Here is a 17,996-nt window from a genome sequence, read left to right as displayed (position 1 = left end):
CCTGTTATTTACAATTATAGGACAATTATACATTTGTTTGTTGTTTCTGATTTGTATCGACCTTCCAAGCATATCAGTAATGGCCAAAATTGGTCGCCCGAACCATGAAATTACTAACTACCCAAGACCCCAAAAAAGTTTACCTAGTATTATCAAACTCTGGAATGAGCCTCACACTAACAGCGGAGATCGACGTGCAATCCTAATTAGCAGAGAGTTTTAAAAAAAAAATCTGAAAGTAGGTTTGAAAATGTTTGATAATTAGCTATTCACTTTAAGTTAACTAGTTACCTCAAGCAGGACTCATGGGGAAAAACTATTATTTTTAAATTTTTCAAAAAATAAGTCATTCGATTTGGAAGATTTAATTGGAGTTATCCAATGATAACACATTTATTTATGGCAATGTCACATTTTCTTTCAAATGTTTTTGAAGTTTTTCCTTTTCTTTTCTTATAATAAAAAAAATAGTAAAAAGGTACATGTTCTAATTTTTTTCAAGTTGTTGCAAACATCTTGCCCACATTTTGTCAGACCCAACTTTTTTAAACAGCGCCCCCATACTTCTTCAAAGGCGTCACTAAAATAGTCAGTACCCAGTGAACTGTTTCTGTCCATTAAAAATCTGAGGAAAGAGGTCTAGGATCAAGACAGCCGCAATGTTGACAAAAAATTACCAAAAAAGGCTCAGAGAGCCGGAAATGTTGCGAGTAGATGCTGCTGTTTCTTCAGTTGATCGACACAGGCATAACATTCCAAAAGTTGTCATTCGGAAAACAGAAGGTGAGTACTCGAAAGCAAGTTTTGATCAAGACAACATTTGTCTAAACGAGTGTTTTTTGAAGGTTCGCAAATCTGAATAATAATTTAATGCTGAAACTTTATTAAAGCGATTGTTGACCATAGTGAGTAGCCTACGCGTGTTTGCAGTTTGCTTTTTTAAACATTCACCCATGTACATTGTCATGATTGTTGGATCATGTTTACATGTAAGCCTCAATATCATTTCAAAGCATCTCAACAGTCAAAGAGGGTACAATTTACCAAGTAGAGCTTGAAATTTGACCTACAACAAGCAGAATTTTGTAATTTAAAATTCAATGGGAAATGTTCTTGACTTTGTTTTGTGTACATTTTGTCAGTCATGTTTGTGTAAATCGCAATCAGTGAGAGAGAGGTTAGGTCAAAAAAAGAGAGACATTTCTGCTTCCGGTTACCCGACCGACCCTATTTTTAGGCTACGACCCTAAACATTTTATAGACAAGTCAAAAAAAATATGATAAATGAATTTTAAAAAAAATTCCTGATGTCTTTTCTGTCTTCACAAAACACCTCTCAACAACCCTTTTGCGTCAAAAATGCATGTATTTATTATAACTAGTTTGCAATTCGATGCCACAGCTGACAATATGTTGAAACACGTGCATTAATGCTGCATGCAATGATGACTGGTTCCTGCCGCTCCGTGCACTGAAAGGGCTAGAGAAGGCATGATGGAAATGCGGTAACCAGTCTATGCATGGGCATGGCGCCACGGTGCACTGCAGTTGCCATGGTTGCAGGTCTGATTAGACATCGTAAAAAAAAAAACACCGATGGAAAAACAATATTTTTTCGCGTTCATTCCCAGAACTTGATCTCTCTTGTCTGTGTATGTATTTTCCGTGTTCATGAATTTATTTTGAGGTCGTACTACTCGTATTTGGAGTGATACGATGCAGGGCGTTTCCCCGAAATTTCCTACCGTAAAAACAGGTTCTGATTCACGGCTCTGTGGGACTTTTTTTGTAAAGGAAAGTAAGGTCCGAGAGCCATTCGATTGACAATTGATGAATGCGTACAATGTCCACTGCAGTCAAAAATAGCAACAGCATTATTAGGCTTAATAGAAATGAAAACATTACGTCACAAATACGCCCTCAATGTAGTTAGGAATTTAAAAGTCTGAAAATGGGGGACTCTCAATACTGTGAACGAGAGTCCCAAAACTGACATGACTGATAAGATACTGAAAACGTGCAATAAAAGAAATATAGATTGGCACATTAAACAACCAGTCCACCACCCTTTAGTACTGCAGCAATTAACTGTGTTAAAAGAAAAGTCTTTATTTCCACACATTTCCAAAGTCGTGCCACAAGACTACTGAAAGGGTCAATCTTTTCAAAAAGTTGGACATGTACCAGTCTAGGTAAAGGCTTCAAATTGAAATCACTTGGCTTCACTCTCAGGTGCAAAATGTTAAAGAAAAGTCTCATTTAACAATTGAATTGAGACCTCAAACTTGGCTGGTGAAATACTGAGGACCTTGTCTTTGCCTCATGACAATTTAGGAGAATTCTGTTGGTTAAAGAGTGAGTCAAGTTGGCCTGAAGTTTGTTTTGCATGTTTTTCTGCACTCAAAGTCCCAGTCTGAATAAGCACCCTATACTGAGGAACAGCGATTGATTTCCCTTAATTCAACTCACAAAATCTGACGAAATTTTAACTTCTCACTACATGTATACAAACTTTCACAGATTGTTATTTTTTATTTATGTCAAAATTAAAAATTCACAGCAGATTGCTACCTGTATGCAATTTATTTTTACAAAATCGTTTACTGACGAATCACAATTAGGCTTTGGATCAGTAATTACATATATATCCACAAATACTTACAATTTTAACTCTCATGGAAAGACTAAATAAATTGGAAAAATAATGTACATGATGTGTGTTGAATTGACTTATGCTCAGATAGAAAATTGAAAGTAGAAAAGACTTCCTGCACCATTTGTACAAAGTTCAATCGTGATCCAGCATCCTGCATTTTCAAGAGAAGTTGCCAAATGTGTGAACAGTTTTGTCCGAGTTTGTTGTCATTGAATGAGGCTGGTGTTTTTGTGACAGCTTTGCGTGTTGATTTTTTAAAAGTATATGTAATAATAATAATAAGATTTTTTTTGGGGGGGGGGGGGGCTAATCATCGTTACTCGCAGCTGAGAAGCTGAATTGCGAAGGATGCAGCTACAACGTGGTCAAGCCGCAGGCATGTAAAGGCGCCTTTGGCCATGTTGGCAGCCAGCCACATCGACCCACATATGACCACAGAGCACTGCCTGAGATCGCAAGTGTTTGTTTTTTCCGGAGGGAACCAACTCACAAATCTACCCACATGTATGGTCCTAGCTGGGAACCAGGGCCACAGTGGTACATTTTTTGTGAGTTTAAAAATTCATACTTAAATTTTAAAAACAGTAACCAGGAATGAGCTCAGCCATTCAAAATCCAATTATCTCCTGTGAAAAAAAAATATAAAATTACTAAAAAGAACAATAAAATATTTGTGTTCTGATCTTAAATTTGTCCGAAAACAATTTTTGGAGGTAAAATGTGGCGAAATCTCAAAGTCGGAAAGTCAAGGTCTTGATTTTATTTTGAATTGGGTGAAAAAGTTGGGGGAAAGTAATTTACCATTTGGATGATAAAGCACTTTTGCTTTAAAGCTGGACCAAAATAAACAACAGGGCTTGCAAAGTAAACGTGGGCTGTTGGGTTGCCCTGGACAACCAAACTATTTTGTCAGACACCCAGAAAGTCGTGGCGACCAGCCCGGATGTGTGCCCACTTTTTTGTTGCAATACTCACACATTTTTATTACACGTTCGTCCATTACAAATGCTTTAAACTGTCAAGTACTTGTACGAGTGAGACATACCTAAAGAGTCAAGCAGGGATTTCCCTCAGATTAAGGGTGTAACTATCAAAATGCTGTCACGCTGTGAAGTGATTTTTTTTCCATTTTCTCTGGTAGCCTCAAAACTTTTCCTGACTGCAGTGGGGTAGAAAAGTTGTGGGAATGGGATCGTAGGTCAAAATGTCAATTTTCGTTGGAGGTACACATGTGTACCTACACCATCATAATGTTAAATGCACTGGAGTTTAAAACTTCACGCCTGCCAACTCTCACGCATTGAGGGTGAGACTCGCGCATTTCAGGTTCATATCAAACTCTCACGCCCGCCCACACAGGATTTCTCACGCTAAAATAAATAAATAAATGACTCCAAACTCGAAAATGAGGTTTAGGCCTAAATGGTGATCTTTTGCTAAATATAATTGTTAAAAATTGTTAGAAATATCCTCAGATCGCACCACAGAATGCCTAGTATCCAAAATTTTCCAGGGCCCTTAAGCGGGCCCTGAACCCCACACCGTCAGGGCTTTGCGGTTCGCGTTTCACGCTTTGCGCTCACATTCATTCTGATCAAGCTCCATCGCCAAATTCTTACGCTCAGCGCTTACTCATAGTTGGCAATCCTAAAATGTGTGGAAAAGAAAATTGGTCCAAAACATTAGGTTATAATTTATGTGCATGATCAAGTAATAAAATGCCAGTTTCCTGCTTTGAGGGGGTTAGGCAGGCCATTGAATGGGGGTAACATACCCTCAATAGGTCATAAATAATTTGACCTTCAAGGCTTTACCCTGATAGGCACGCTGTGTATACATATGTACACAGTTCTACATGCTTTGAATACACTATGGTTACCTGTAGTAAATTTAATATAGGCTATGTACATCAACAGAGATAAATTGGGCTGAATTTCTTAGTTTATTTGTTGGGGGTAAAACTTAGGGGAAAATGTGGTCCAGATGTTACCGTCAAGAAATGTAAAGCCTGCCAACACCTCACTGATGCGGAAGGTGATTTTTATCAAAGCAAGTCGCGGTACTTGTTTTCCTGCGCATACTGTAAAGATTCGTTGCGCGGGTTGTAGGCGTCAGATTCGTTGATGGAATTCGTTAACATTTGCAACCTGGATGAAGCATTGAAGGTTGATGTGTGAAAGCTGGCCTAAAAGATGACAGCAAAGATGAATTATCCAGGCTGTTTGCAAGAAGTGGATAGCTAAACATAGAGCAAGAAACACACCTCTACAAATTTGTATGGATAGTTTACATGATCTACTGGTTCTCAATAAAAAAAAATTGAAAAGTTGATTCTGCTTGCACATATCTTGGCACTCATAAGAGCATGCAATTGCAAGTCACACCAGTTTGCAATCACGTTTTATGTGAACATTGTGTTTGAATTTACCCGATTATTATCTGCGTGATCAATTTAACGGAAGTTGAGGTCAACTTTTGTAAGTTTATTTATGAATTCGCAGTATTTTCAGTGTATTCATGTAAATTGTATTGCTTTCTTTTCTTTCGAATGCCCATTTATTGCCCTGGATTGGATTGGCCCAGTCAGGACACAAATAAATTATGCAAAAAATAGGACATTACACATGTTGTAGAGCATGTGCGTACACGGTGCCCGGATGTAAATATCACAGGGTTTAAGGTCAATTCAATTAAATTCAATTCAATTCAAGAAGTCATTTATTCCACACTTCTTTAGAGAATACATCCATAAATATTAAAAGAAAGACTGGTAAATAGCAAAATAACAAAATTAATAAATTTGTCTCAAAATTAATAAAAGTAAAATGCGCTTTGAAGAAATGATAAACTTATTTCAATATAAAATTGCACACTCTGTTGTACTGATGAGGAAGTACAATGTAGGTTACTTGTACAATCATCAATGCTGGTATTGAAACTGGATGATTTGTGGATTTTAATTTTTTTTTGGAAGATTTCGGTTATTTTGTGCATTTTAGCTTTGCACACCAACTTGATCCATGTGTGTTGATAGCTGTTGATGTTGGGTGAAAGTCAGTGACATAAAATAATTAGCGTTTATTTTCTTGTTGTTTGATGATGTATAAATTTCATTGTCATTTTCTTGCACCTTGTGAGAAATGGCATGTAATTTCTGAGAATGTGAATAATCTTTGTATATCAAAAAAAAAAAAAATTCTCATCCGACAAGCACTAGGCCTACAGCATGAAAAAACTTGCTGACACTACTGTATGCTGTGCAAAAAGGTCTCTGTATGTACACGTAGAGTACTGTATATACATGTACAATGTTAAAACTTTAATATAGATGATGCCCTCGCAGCATGGAGAGCGGATGTTAGTTTCCTGGGGCCCAGCACAGCACTAGGGCAGGGCAATGTTTTGGTAATACTGACCCCCAGGTCCACACAGTTCCAGATTACTGTGGGTGTGTATACATGCAAATTGGCCTCACTCTCCAAACACTTAAATGTCATTGTTTTTAATGGGACCCTGTGGCACACATCGTTAACTTCACATTTCATATGATGCAGCATTCAAATGGGACTGTAAGCGTTTCTGCCTAGGTATGAGTGTTCACTGAAGGTACTTTTCATTTTATCAGTTAAAATGTTTTATTCAGCAGCAATCTTGTAAATTCTAGGATAGTACATTTGTAGATCTTTCATTTGCCTGAAAACTCTTTTTTTTTATACATGTAAATAAAGGTTAGTTGCTCACACGTACCTTTTCTCCTGTATTTAGATAGGAGTTCATTGCAAGAATGGAACCATGTTAATATTTCTGTTCAGTACAGTTTATCAATTCCGGTTCTTATCAACAAAATTGGCTCACTGCATGTTCCATAGTTCAAGTACGTACACTTTCTGTGCGTACACTTATGTCTGTGTATTGCCCAATTGACCAATCATGCCCGATAAAGTGGGAACATGTTTCTGAATAGATTTGTCAGGTTTGAATGCATTTTGTTTGAGAAGCCGACAGAACTTGTGCACCAGTGGTTATTCCTGCAGATATGTGCTCAGTGGTAAAAGGGACGTACATTTAATACTGTTATCACTTTTTATTTGGCCAGAAAGATTACTTTCGGTTGTTTTTGTTTGTTCCCAGTGCAGATAATGTAACGAGGGAGCAACACTGAATGACATTGTGTCATTTAGATCTCTCACGATGGAAGTTGTTAACCCATGTTGGGGTTTACCAGACAAGTAGACACAATGTCCCAACGGGAAAGGCATGTGCCTCCAAACTCTATCCCCCTAAAGGTCAACACTAGTGGTTACCAGCCACAGCAGGGCACCAGTCCCTCCCGTGGCAACCCCAACTCTGGGCGGAGTGGACAGAACGGTAAGCGGGGTGTGGAATGGAATTGTGGTAACGTCGCCGACTCAGGAAGTCTGCCACTTAACGATGCGTCGAGTTCCTCTAGTCCACCTACGGACCACCATCCTGTAAGATGCATTCATTGCGACCACACGTCCACCAGCCCGGACCGGAACCACTCCTTCCCGAGTACCAGGTCCGACCTCGTCCGGCACGACACAGTGGGTTACACACACTGTGACGGACATGGTCAGGTATGGTGCGACGGAAGGAATCAGACACACTCTCGGACCCCTGCCGACTCCTTGCGACCTCTGAGCCCGGGGTCGTCGGCTGTGGATATGAAGACGTTGCTGGACAACGTAGCCCGAGTTGACGACTTTGACAGAGAAGAGATTGGCAGTGGCTTCTTCTCGACAGTCTATAAGGTGAGTGTGTTTTAATCCTTAAAGTCATCGTTTGCTTTTCATGCATTTTGTTCTGTTTGTTTCCAATAATAACACCACTCAAATTCGCAAAGAAGACTGTTCAAAGCTTATCCTGTTGAAGTTTCAGCTCAGTGGATATTACAGTTTTCGAGAACACGGTGAAAAGCCATGCACAACATTTTTATCACTGAACATGATTTTGTTCTCTCCCCCCCCCCCCCTCCTTTTTGAATTTCCATGGCTGAGCAATGTTTGATTTAAGTCATCCCCCCCCCCAGTTCTCGTCACAGAGTGATGTCGCTGGAGCTAAAAGAATTGCTATTTTACCCGTGACAGAAATTTTGAAATTTACTGCGCGATTCCGAAGAAAGTTGGGCAAAACTGTTTTTAAAATGGCAGGCGGAGGTGATTTATCGACTTAATAATTAGTGACCGAACAAAATCATACACAAACAACCATAAAATTGAACAGCTTCAGTACATACTAATACAATGTACGCCATGTTTCATGAAATCGATTGTTAGGCTATTGTGCAGCTACACTACGCAAAAAATTTGTTGCATGTAAGTCCTGGGCATTGCATATTGTACAACAAGTTTACGCACTGTTCGTGAAATTGGCTGCAGAGTTGTGCCTTTGTCAACATAAATAACAACAAGCTTCAATCCTCTTGACAATGTTTACATGTACATGTACCCGTAGGCCTATGTGTTGTAACAAGTTGTGTCCACATTTCTGAACAAAAATCAATCTAATCCTTTTAGGTGCATCCATGCACAGAATGCGATAGAATTGCTTGCCTATAACCCTGACACAGATTATGGGCTGTAGCCGTGACAAACGTCCCTGGACGTCACTCCGGTTGATTGTGTTGTTGACAATGATGTACGCGTAGGAACGTACCGGTAGGAAAAACTTTCCTGCCATGCATGTGCAATGCCAACGCATAGGTTCGATAAGTGTACCATTTATTATCACTACAAGTGCAAGGACCTTTTGCTGTGAAGCTCTTGTGCAGTGGTATACTGACAATCCAAAACACGGTTGATATTTGACACTAGCCGGAAATGTTTCCAAACTTTACTCAAATCAAACAATGATTTCGCAATATTTTTATTGTGAAATCAGGATGTGGTGTCTGCAGTTGCACTAGTATTACTTGACATGGGGCTTGGTTTCCGATTCAGGAAATTTATTAGAAAGTTGATGATTAAAAAAAATTCTCCACAAATGACGTTCAAAACCTTTTCTTTTTCATTAGGGCCTATTAAGTTACAAAGTAGTTTGTAAAGTTGGTTATGGGTATCTGATCTCGTAATCTGGAACCGGTACTTCCTGACATCAGCGGTCGGATACTCGGGTACCCGGCTCTGTTCACAAGTAAATGGCAGAGTCCAAAGCCCCTGTACAAGACCTGTAATTTGATTAACCCTAACTCCCTAGGCCTTTTTGCTAGGATGTAGCCTCAATCCTGCAAAATCCTCCAATTGGCCTCATGGAAAAATAGCATGTATACATGTAGCCTCAATCCTGCAAATTCCTCCAGTATTTCTTGAATATGGTTCGTGGAGGGGTGACCACTGCCTGAATCCTGCAAAATCCTCCGGCTATGACTGTCAATGGGTTGAGGCAGAGGCAGTGACATACTGGAGCAGTGCGGAGGATGTCAAGTATAATCAAGGGCTAAATTTATGCTAGGCTGAGCATAAACAACACAAGGTCCGGCCCAAGACCTTGACACAGTGCGTCCTCCGAAATCAGCAACCCACTTTTGACATGTAACCTTAATCCTGCAAATTCCTCCAATTTACAAAAAGAATTTTGGAGGATTCAGGGCGGTTAGGGTTAACCCTACCCGACCAGGCACAAAACCTGAAGAAAAAACCCAGCTTGCCCTAATATAGGAAAATGAGTCACCATACCCGACTTGATATAGGGTTATGAAATGAAGAGGGGGACATTTGGGTACACCTGTACACTGGACACCTGAAAAATTGTTGTCATTGTATAATGTACATGAGGTACCGGTACATGGAAGTCTGTATTAGTTTTGCTTAAACGAAAGAGAAATGATGTTTTGTTTTCTTGAAAGAAAATATTGTTATTTTTTTATCCCAAACGTTGTTGGTATGATGAGTGATTTCCATTGATCAGACATCATCTGATCAGTTTAAAGTTACATTCCCTGTGTTTATTTTCGAGCTTCATCCCGAAAATAAGATTTCCTTTCTGCATTGCTACTTTTCTAGCATTACGTTTGTGGCTTTTTTCAAGAGGGTTGCAGACATCAAAAAATGGAAAAAGATTTTTTTTTTTTTTCGTTCGTTTGGAATATATATTAAAAATGTATTATTAGAAAAAGAAATGAATTTGTTGAATAGCACAAGGATGGCAATGTTAATTTTTTACATACAGTGTTAGTTGAAAAAAATAAAGTTGTCTTACTGACTCCGCCCACAATTCCATTTAATATCCATTGCCTTGATTTGATTGGTTCATTGTGTGATTGATTGACAGGTGCGACATAAGAAGACAGGGCAGGTCCTAGTCCTGAAGCTGAACAACAAGGAGTCAAGCTTTGCCAGCGTCATCCAAGAAATTCAGCTTCTCAAGAAACTGCAGCATCCCAATATCATCAAGTAAGGAAAATGGAAAAACAGTACAATGGCATTTGTGAAATGCTCGAACTTTTTATTTTTTCTTCGTCATCTTATATTAATCCCAGTACAATCTTTAGTCCTTGACTTTGTATATTTGATTTTTCACACACCAACTGCATGAAACCCTCTCCTGAGAATATTTTTGACTAAAGTTTCTTTATTTTTTGTCAGGCTCCTTGGAGTGTGTGTTCACGAAGCCAACATCCATGCATTAATAGAGGTAAGCTAGGTTTCATTTCATATTACTTTTTCATAGTAACACAGTTCATTCAAACTGTTCCTTAAAGTGGTTAAGAAAACACTTAACACAAATTGTTAAATGAAAACTAGCTATAAAGAGGAGATTATTAACAGCAACAGAAAAGGGTCATTGTATAACAAATTGGGGTCCACTTTTTGTCTGTCCTTGCTAATCCTACATTGTACGTACAATGTTGATCCACTCCTTTATGCAGTCATCCGCCAAGAACGATTATGAAATGCAAACTAGTGAAACAAATATAAAGTTGTTTGAAGTCATTCTCAATTACTGAGTAGACCAAACATTTGATACTGTTTATTGCCCGAATTTCCAATGGTTAAAATTTCTGAATTAAAGAAAGGAATTTTGTTTTGACTCAAGACAAGAACACTCGGATCTTGAAACCAAAACTGTCAGTTTAGAAATTTTCCTGAATTTAAGCAACTACATTTGCAGTAAATGACCTTTCAATACCTGCAACTACATGTGAAGTATACACACACACATGAACAGGTAGATATGGAAAACAACACTTAAAAGTACTACCAAGTTGCTGGACTTTAGCCCAATTAATAGAGATATAAACGAAACTAATGAACTTTGAAACTGAAGTCAAGGATACCTTGACAATTCTGTCATATCAATTGCCTGTTCATTTGTAGTACATGTAAACAAATTATATGGCCGGTCGTAATTCAACGAAAATATCGTGAGAGTCTTTACATCTGTTTAAGGCATGATAGGCCATGTCCAAATTACTTGGCAACGGCTGGGAATGGCATACGCACCTATGGAAGTGGCTGCAGCCACTTCTTTTAGACTGGCAGCGGCTAGCTGCGGCTAGCTGCAGCCACTTCCCATAGACCTGTGTGTTATTTCCTAGCCGTAGCCAAGTAATTCGGACACGGCCTTGGCCACATTACTTGACTACGGCTTGCAATTACACAAGCGGCTATGGATATGGCTGAAGCCATACACACGCCTATGGAAGCGGCTGCAGCCACTTCCCATAGACCAGTGTGTTATTTCCTAGCCGTAGCCAAGTAATTCAAACGCGGCCTTGGCCACATTACTTGACTACGGCTTGTGATTACACAAGTGGCTATGGATATGGCTGAAGCCATACACGCGCCTATGGAAGCGGCTGCAGCCACTTCCATATAGACCCGTGTGTTATTTCCTAGCCGTAGCCAAGTAGTTCAGACACGGCCTTGGCCACATTACTTGACTACGGCTTGGAATTACACAAGTGGCTATGGATATGGCTGCAGCCATACACGCGCCTATGGAAGCAGCCACAGCCACTTCCCATAGACCAGTGTGTTATTTCTAGCCGTAGCCAAGTAATTCGGACACGGCCTTGGCCACATTACTTGACTACGGCTTGCAATTACACAAGTGGCTATGGATATGGCTGAAGCCATACACGCGCCTATGGAAGGGGCTGCTGCCACTTCCCATAGACCTGTGTGTTATTTCCTAGCCGTAGCCAAGTAATTCAAACACGGCCTTGGCCACATTACTTGACTACGGCTTGCAATTACACAAGCGGATATGGATATGGCTGAAGCCATACACGCGCCTATGGAAGGGGCTGCAGCCACTTCCCATAGACCTGTGTGTTATTTCCTAGCCGTAGCCAAGTAATTCAAACACGGCTTTGGCCACATTACTTGACTACGGCTTGCAATTACACAAGCGGCTATGGATATGGCTGAAGCCATACACGCGCCTATGGAAGCGGCTGCAACCACTTCCATATAGACCTGTGTGTTATTTCTAGCCGTAGCCAAGTAATGCGGACACCGTTGGCCATATTACTCTGAAAATTGCAAAGCACAAACAAGTTGTGCTTAGCAACATTAGGTTACCAGCCAAAGTGTCATGTGAATACTATTGCTTGTGACTGGTTCCCGGCTAAATTTTGCTGAGCAAGAAAACTTTCTAAATAATATTTTGTGCCGTTGCACCTCCTTTAAATTTGACCCTTTTAACTTAGATCTAGAAACGTTTGCAACAACTTGTTTATATTATGTTTCCTGTACAGTTTGATTGCCCCTTGACCCATGATATTTTATTTTAACCCTATAACCCTCGACAGATTTTCCCTAGGCACCATGCCAAATGCAACAAAATGCAACTTGGCTGAAATACAATATAAGAACCCTGCTAAATGCAACAAAATGCAACTGGGTTAATCTACCTCCTTGGTTGAAATAAGGACCCTGCTAATTGCAACAAATTGCAACAGTGGACTCTGTTGCATTGTGCAGTGAAGCCAGTGCATACCAGCCTTGGCACCAAGCAGTTACCCTGCTAAATGCAACCAAATGCAACAGTGGATTCTGTTATATCGCCTAGACACTACGTGTATGAGCAGATACCCTGCTAAATGCAACAAGATGCAACAAAGCACAGGACTTGAGTTGGCGCTAAATGCAACAGTATGCAACAACTTTTTACCAGTGTTGCTTTCTGTTGCATTTAGCAAAGTTAGGGTTTTAATGGAAAACGTGACCAAAGTATCCAATAATAGTTTTGGGGAAAGAAAAAATGTATTTCAGCATCAGAAACCAAAAGGCTGTCATTCCTCTAGAAACCAATTTTTGTAAATGTTTTGCCATTTTCAGTAAATTTACACTTCATTAAAATGACTCATTCAACAGACAAAGTGGTTCATACATATTTTCTATTTGGAATCAACTTTATGAGCCTCAGGACGAATGCGAAACCGAGTTTTGTCACATAAATCTAGAATTTCAGGTTTCCACAGGAAGAAGTCTTCAAAATTGAAAAACATTGGCATGATGTTGGATGATAATGCAGAATAGAAAGTTCGTGGCTCAAAATTGGACTGAGTCCAATTATGTAATCACTGGTCTAGATCTTTGTATGACTGTTCAACTGGATTTGTAGCCGGGTTTTCCTCATGCCTCATTTCAAGTCATATTTGAGACAAATTTCCCTGATTATGAACAAATGAATACATGTACGGTACATGTATTTCCCATTAATTGTCACCATTAACAACCACCAACAAATATATTTGTCCGTAACGTGACCTCAACCCTTTTTTAAAAACCATTTTAAGAACCGTCGATATCAAAATTTTCAATAACCGATATATCGGATCCAATATCAAGAATATTTGATATATCGATTATCCCCGTGTAAAAGTTAAAGACCTTAAAGATGAAACTATAACAAAATAGATCTTAAGTCCCCATTTTCCATGGCTTTCTCTGGAGCATATTACTCAAACTTTTTAAAACAAATATCAGCACTGAGAGTTTGTCCAGAACGGACGGTTTCTTTTGAGGTTTTACATTGGGGGAGACCGCGAATTCCAGCGAACGCAGAGCACACTAAAGCATCGACGCTTGACATTTGGCAATATTTGTATTTTCATTCACAAGCACAAGTTGCCGCCAAGTTTTATTTAATTATACAGCAAACATTAAACACAAAGTATTAGCACAAACAAGAGATTTATTTTGACGATAATCTGCTGCATTTTTTATATTTTCGATATATGATTCATCAATATTGAAATTTTCGATGGCGTATTTCAATATGTTTTAAAAATTACTATCGACGATATCGATACCAAAATATTATCGAATAATCAAGTAATAGGCCTAGATCGATATATCGACGGTGCTTAAACTATTTTAATCTTCTTTTTTTTTCAAATTCAAACTTCACCTGTGCGTTTTCTAATTTCAGCACTGATACTTCATGTCTAGTCAAAATTGCTGTGGATTACTATTCTTGTGGTCTGGTATATTTTGCACCTGAAATTTGAGCCATCTTATTCTGAAAATCCTTGTGCATTATCATAAATAGAGCCACTATATGATGGTCCTTTGAAAACCATCACAGTTGGAAGATGGATTGCCGATTGCACGAAATTAGAATCACATATGGCATCGATGTCCTTGCGTCAGATAATTGTCCTCTTTTGTAGCATCGCGTGCTGAGTTGTGGATTTCCTTTTAATCGACGACCGCCTTTCAGTAGGCTTCCATTCACAGTGCCTGTTGGACACACATGTTCTCAGTGTGTTGCATTTTAAAGGTTTACAACTCATTAATCTGAAACATTCAGCCGAGATTTTGGTGATAAAGATTTTTAAATTGTCTATTGCTTGAGAGACGGGTGTTTAAATTGTTTGGTAAATCACATTTTTGTGAAGTGTAGTATATCTAAAATTGTCCAATTTGAAAAACAGGGTTGCCAAATGACACAAGTTAAGAACCACGTTACAGAATTTTTATTTGAAACATTATGCCGAAATTTGGTGATAAGATTTCTAAATTGTCCGATGCTTCCAGTGAGGATGTTTTAATTGGTTTGTCATTTATGTAAAATGTGGGATCTACCTGTCAGATTGTCCAAATTTAACACAAGGGTTTCCAAAAACACTCAGGTTAAGTATCACAGCTTAGCTCATTTGAATGAGACACTTATGATTTCCATCCATGGATATGATGTACTCAATGAATTCATTTAAAAGCAAGTGTACTGTAGTTTAATATGACCTCCCACATTGAAAAGCACACTGCCTCCCATATTGACTCATCCCCCCCCCCCCCAGGGGCTCCCAATTCCTCCCCTCCCCACCCAGGGGGTTCACAATCCCCCCCACCCCATCATCTACCGCCACTCTGGAAGCATATATATGTCACAAGAACCTAAAAAATCCTAGGTTTTACAGTAACAATGCACTCGTTGATAAATTGTGTACATTCGGTACAACACCCATTGATATACAATAGCTTTTCAGCAAGTCAATAGAATGAACTGCTTATTTGATTTTCTGTAATTGAACAACAAGACATGTAAACTGAGAAGGCCCATGGACACTGAAGCCTATTCATGGGCCCAGTTTAAGTTACTGAAATACAGTTCATTACTGTGGCCTCTCTTGGCTAGTTTTTGTTTGTTCCACATCCAGCGTTATGCATTGAACTAACTCCACACAATTGAAGCCGGGCTCAATTTCGTGGCTCTGCTTGTAAACCCCAAGTGAAAAAGTCTAGCGACAATGAAACAAATGACAGAAAAGAAAATTAAAAGAATATGTCACAGTCTAGAGAGAAATCTTTACTTGTACATCAGTAACTACATTTAAGGATTCTGCTCTTGCAGGTACAGGAAGAATTGCCAGGTTCAGAAAGCACATCATTTCTTTGCTATTAACCCTAACCTCTATAGGCTTTTTTTGCTAGGAACCATCCTCCATTCTCCAAAATCCTCCAAAATGTCATGAATGTTGCACTTTTCAAAATGAAGAATACCCAGCGCGTAAATCCTCCAAAATCGTCAGTCAGTCACTGCCTCTCAAAATGCATTCATACTCAATCCACCAAAATCCTCATGTGCTTCAACACCATCCATCCTCAATTCTCTGAAATCTTCCTGTTTCTCAAAACCATTTATACTCGATCATCTTAAATCCTCCCAAACCGCCAAGAGGATTTGAGATGGCTTAGGGTTACAGCACGTGGCGTTCAGTGTTCACAAACTTGTGCAGAATTTAATGGCTAGCAAAGCCATGAAATTAAGGCCAGTTCTCCACGTACGTGTGTAAGTTATTTGGATTTTGTCTTTACTACCGGTATACTACTCTTACAATACTTGGTCATATTACAGTGATAATGACAGCATTTCAACATTACGCTTCGCCACAGCTGTGGTGCGTTACATATGTACAATTTTTATAATACCACATGGGGTAGTCGTGCAGTAATGAACCTTCACTGTATTAATAATACTCAATGGCGCATCTGTTTGCAGAAAATGCTCCAGTTGTCTCAGTAGGTATCAAATTAATTTCTTAATCCAAAAGACGACACGAATAAAAGATAACAGCTGGCGCCAGCCAACAATAATAGAAAAATATTGGGATTGCGATAAACACGAAGATGTCCCTTAGGCTGTATCACATCTACATGCTGATGTTTCTGCTTGATAAGGATCACTGACTCTCATTATTATGCTGTGATGATGTATGGTTTTGATGTTGAACCTACCCTGTGCAAGTGTTAGGAAAGTCATGGCAAAGGGCCGTTACACTCTACCAAAAAGTGAACGCAAATGTGAATTTCTTTTTATTTCATGGCATCTTTGTGAATATGCAACGATTAAACATGTTTTAACTTCAGGAAAGTTTTTTTGGTATTTTAATTTCATTCGCTTTAAATACGTACATTATGTACATGTACATGTGGGTCATTTTAAAAATTTGGGGGCCACTTTTTTCCCTATAATCCCTGTTACTTCTGACTTACATATTATTTGTAATTTTGATGCATTCCTTAATAATGCAATCATCCTCCAAGAGTGATTATATTATAGCAAACTACCTACCCCACAAATTAAAAAAATGATTAAAGTCATCTTTAAAGACACTTAAATGACAAAGTTCAGAGGTAACAGGGACAGGAAATTGTCACACTTTAACACCAAAATGTATGGAATTACTCATGGTATTATGGAGTAGAGTCCATAAATTTGGGATTCAAAAGTTTGACATTTTTATGTCCCTGTTACACCTGACCTGTGTAATTTGCCATGTAAATATCGTTAAAATTGACTTCAAAGTATTTTTTAATTGCTTGGCAGGTACTCTGATGTACACTGTACTGTAATCACTCTTGGAGACAGAGGGCATTAAAGAATGCGTCCTGATTTTACAAAATCTTACAGAATTGGACCACAAATTTATGGAATATGACCTACATGTACATGTGTATAATGTACACACATTGGATACAAGTACGCTTGTCATTAAAGGGAATATACAACATTTGCAAACATCGAAAAACAAAACTACCAATTTTTTACGAAGTCATTTTCAAGAAAAGTGGTATTTTGTATAAATTTCCAACGGTGGTCGGCCGACCACCGTTGGAAAAACCTAACTATTTTTCAACTACTGCTCCAAATTTACCAATTTTTTTTTTTCAGTCCAAATTTTGTTTGCTATTGGTTACATGTTCATGAACGGGTGCAGGCCAGTTCTAGACTGGTTCCATTACCTTACAATTTTCTGGCATCTATACATTGATCCATTTCATCTTTGGGAACCAGACTACTTGAACATTTTTGTTTTTCTTGGTTTTTCCAGTATTTTCGAACACAAAACTTCAAACATGTCAGTGTAACAATATTTGATCTGTTATACAAACCCCTCAAAATAGTTCATTTCTGAAAATTACAGCAAAAGCCAATGATGTACATTCCCTTTAAAGGGTATAGTATCCCATGGACGCACATGTACAATAAAATGACATGCACTACTGAATGTACACATGTACATGTACATGTGTATACTATCAGTTGATAGGGATGCTAGCAATTGGTGCATGCAGTTCAAGGGCAAGTACAGCACACACATGGAGATTCCAGTCTATTTCACATGTGGGCGCGTATGGGGGAGGCTCTACCCTTAATTTTAGCGATGTGGCCGAAGCGAGATGCTAGAAATTCTATTATTGCTGTATGCATGATTAGATTTGTGCATCAGACGATCGGTCAAACGATGGAACTGATTTGAGATCTTGTTTGTACTGTGGCACAGTGCATTTGCTGATCATGTACACATGGGAAGTAATTTAACGTACATTAGCAAGAAATGTAATGAACTAGTAGTTAATTATTC

General features: G+C 38.8%; 1 protein-coding gene across 1 annotated transcript in view; it reads left to right on the top strand.

Moving 5' to 3' along the window:
• The first annotated feature begins 631 nt into the window (after positions 1-631).
• The window catches only part of LOC119737662 (dual specificity testis-specific protein kinase 2-like), a 29,511-nt gene continuing 12,146 nt past the window's right edge, over positions 632-17,996 (top strand). The window contains exons 1-4 of the mRNA XM_038212152.1: positions 632-783; positions 6,788-7,428; positions 9,947-10,068; positions 10,261-10,309. Coding sequence (XP_038068080.1) covers positions 6,865-7,428; positions 9,947-10,068; positions 10,261-10,309 — 735 coding nt within the window. The 5' untranslated portion in view covers positions 632-783; positions 6,788-6,864. The remainder of the gene's footprint in view (positions 784-6,787; positions 7,429-9,946; positions 10,069-10,260; positions 10,310-17,996) is intronic.

This window comes from Patiria miniata, unplaced genomic scaffold, assembly GCF_015706575.1.
Source record: "Patiria miniata isolate m_02_andy unplaced genomic scaffold, ASM1570657v1 HiC_scaffold_3, whole genome shotgun sequence".
Taxonomy (NCBI): domain Eukaryota; kingdom Metazoa; phylum Echinodermata; class Asteroidea; order Valvatida; family Asterinidae; genus Patiria; species Patiria miniata.
This window is presented reverse-complemented; position numbering and strand designations above follow the sequence as displayed.